Source organism: Elephantulus edwardii, unplaced genomic scaffold (genome assembly GCF_000299155.1).
Source record: "Elephantulus edwardii isolate Elephantulus edwardi_28Jun2011 unplaced genomic scaffold, EleEdw1.0 scaffold00217, whole genome shotgun sequence".
Taxonomy (NCBI): Eukaryota; Metazoa; Chordata; class Mammalia; order Macroscelidea; family Macroscelididae; genus Elephantulus; species Elephantulus edwardii.
This window is the reverse complement of record NW_006399967.1, coordinates 740,280-741,916: the sequence shown is the minus strand read 5'-3', so window position 1 is coordinate 741,916 and position 1,637 is coordinate 740,280. Positions and strand designations below refer to the sequence as shown.

The 1,637-nt window shown below is 44.1% G+C and overlaps 1 protein-coding gene across 1 annotated transcript; it reads left to right on the top strand.

Moving 5' to 3' along the window:
- Window positions 1-1,098: 1,098 nt before the first annotated feature.
- LOC102871704 (cytochrome b-c1 complex subunit 9-like) lies at window positions 1,099-1,293 on the top strand. Its single transcript, XM_006897904.1, has one exon. It carries the CDS (start codon window positions 1,099-1,101, stop codon window positions 1,291-1,293), a length of 195 nt encoding a protein of 64 aa, XP_006897966.1.
- The last annotated feature ends 344 nt before the right edge of the window (window positions 1,294-1,637 follow it).

Below are 1,637 nucleotides of genomic sequence, written 5' to 3'. Positions count from 1 at the left end.
GCAATGCGCCTTTTAGTTTCCTGGCTGCTGGTGCCAAGACTGTTGACTGTGGAGCCAAGCAAACTAAAGCTGTGTACAATCTCAATCTCTTCACCATCCATCCTGATGCAGATTAAAAATTAACACAGAGTCCAGAGTGAAGGTTGCGTAATGTAGTGTACTGGGGATGGGGGGGATTCTATACTAATGAAATAATTTTTCTTTCACTTTTCAAAGAGAGGTGCGGACTGGGGGGAGGGGTGGACAGGGAGAAAAATGCAACAATGAATGTATGGAAATCCAAAATCTCTGTAAATGTTCTTTCAAATTAATTTTTAAAAAATCAACAGAGAAACAAAATACAACTGGACCAATAAACAATATCATAAAAAAAAGAAAAAGAAAAAGAGTCCCCTTGCTTCCTCTGCTAGCCTCAGTGGCTCCATCTGGGAAATGCAGCAGGGATATGCACCACCTAGGACTGTTGTGATAACCCATTGTTGTTGTTAGGTGCTGTCAAATACAACCCACAGTGAGCATATGCACAACAGATCTGACCCCCTATCTGTGCCATTCTCACAGTCGCTCATCTACTGGAGCCCATTGATTGAGGATCTTCCTCTCCTGAGCTGACCCTCTATCTTTCCAAGCATGATGTCCCTCTCCAAGGAACAGCCTCTCCTAGCGACATGTCTAATGAATGTGAGATGAAGCTTTGTCATCTTTGCCTCCAGGGAACACTTTGACTACACTTTCTCCAAGGCATACCTATTTGTTCTTTTGGCAGTCCATTGGAAGTTTAGTGCTCTTCTCCGACACCACAGCTCAAAGGCTTTGATTCTTCTGCCATCTTTATATGTATTGTCAGTCCTCAGATGCATAGCAGGCAATTGAAAAACCATGACCTGAATCAGGCGCACCTTAGTCCTCAGACTGACATCATTGTTCCTCAATAATTTAAAGTGGTCGGACTGAAGGATTTCCTAGTCCAATACGTTTCCCTGTGTTAACCCAAGGAGACTAATTAATGCAGACCATAGTGTGGTTATCGTATTATACTATAATCAAGCAAAACATGACTGTCTCCTAAGTCAGAAGAAGAGTGTTGAGTAAGGAACCATGGCGGGCCCAACATTCACGGCGAATTTGTACTCCTTACTATTCTGCAGGAACTCCACGTTGGCCCTCACCATCGCCGTGGGCGCCCTGTTCTTCGAGCGGGCGTTCGATCAGGGAGCGGATATGATCTATGAGCACATCAACGAAGGGAAGCTGTGGAAACACATCAAGCACAAGTACCAGACCCAAGAGTAGTTCCTCAAGCAGCCTCCATCCAGACAAGAAGGACCAGGTCCACCCACTGGCTCTTTGTCCAAAGTCAAGGCCTCAGCTTGAAGATGATGCTTCAGTTATTCTTCATGGACCACCTTTACCTGCCGGCAAGAAATGGCTTCCCTAACAGACTCTAACTTCTGCTGGTTTTGACATATGTCTCGTCAGAATCATCAGCAAATAAATGTCAATTGTCCTTAAAAAAAAAAAAAAAAAAGAAGAGTGTTCTCTGGGCATAAGTCCTACTGGGTTCGAGTGTCAACAAGCAGGGAATGGCAAAGGATACACTGACAAAGAAGATTAATCAGAACTGGCTTTGACAAGCA

What these genes read in the sequence shown, in the direction of transcription:
- LOC102871704 (XM_006897904.1), top strand. Translation starts at nt 1,099, where the DNA reads ATGGCGGGCCCAACATTCACGGCGAATTTGTACTCCTTACTATTCTGC.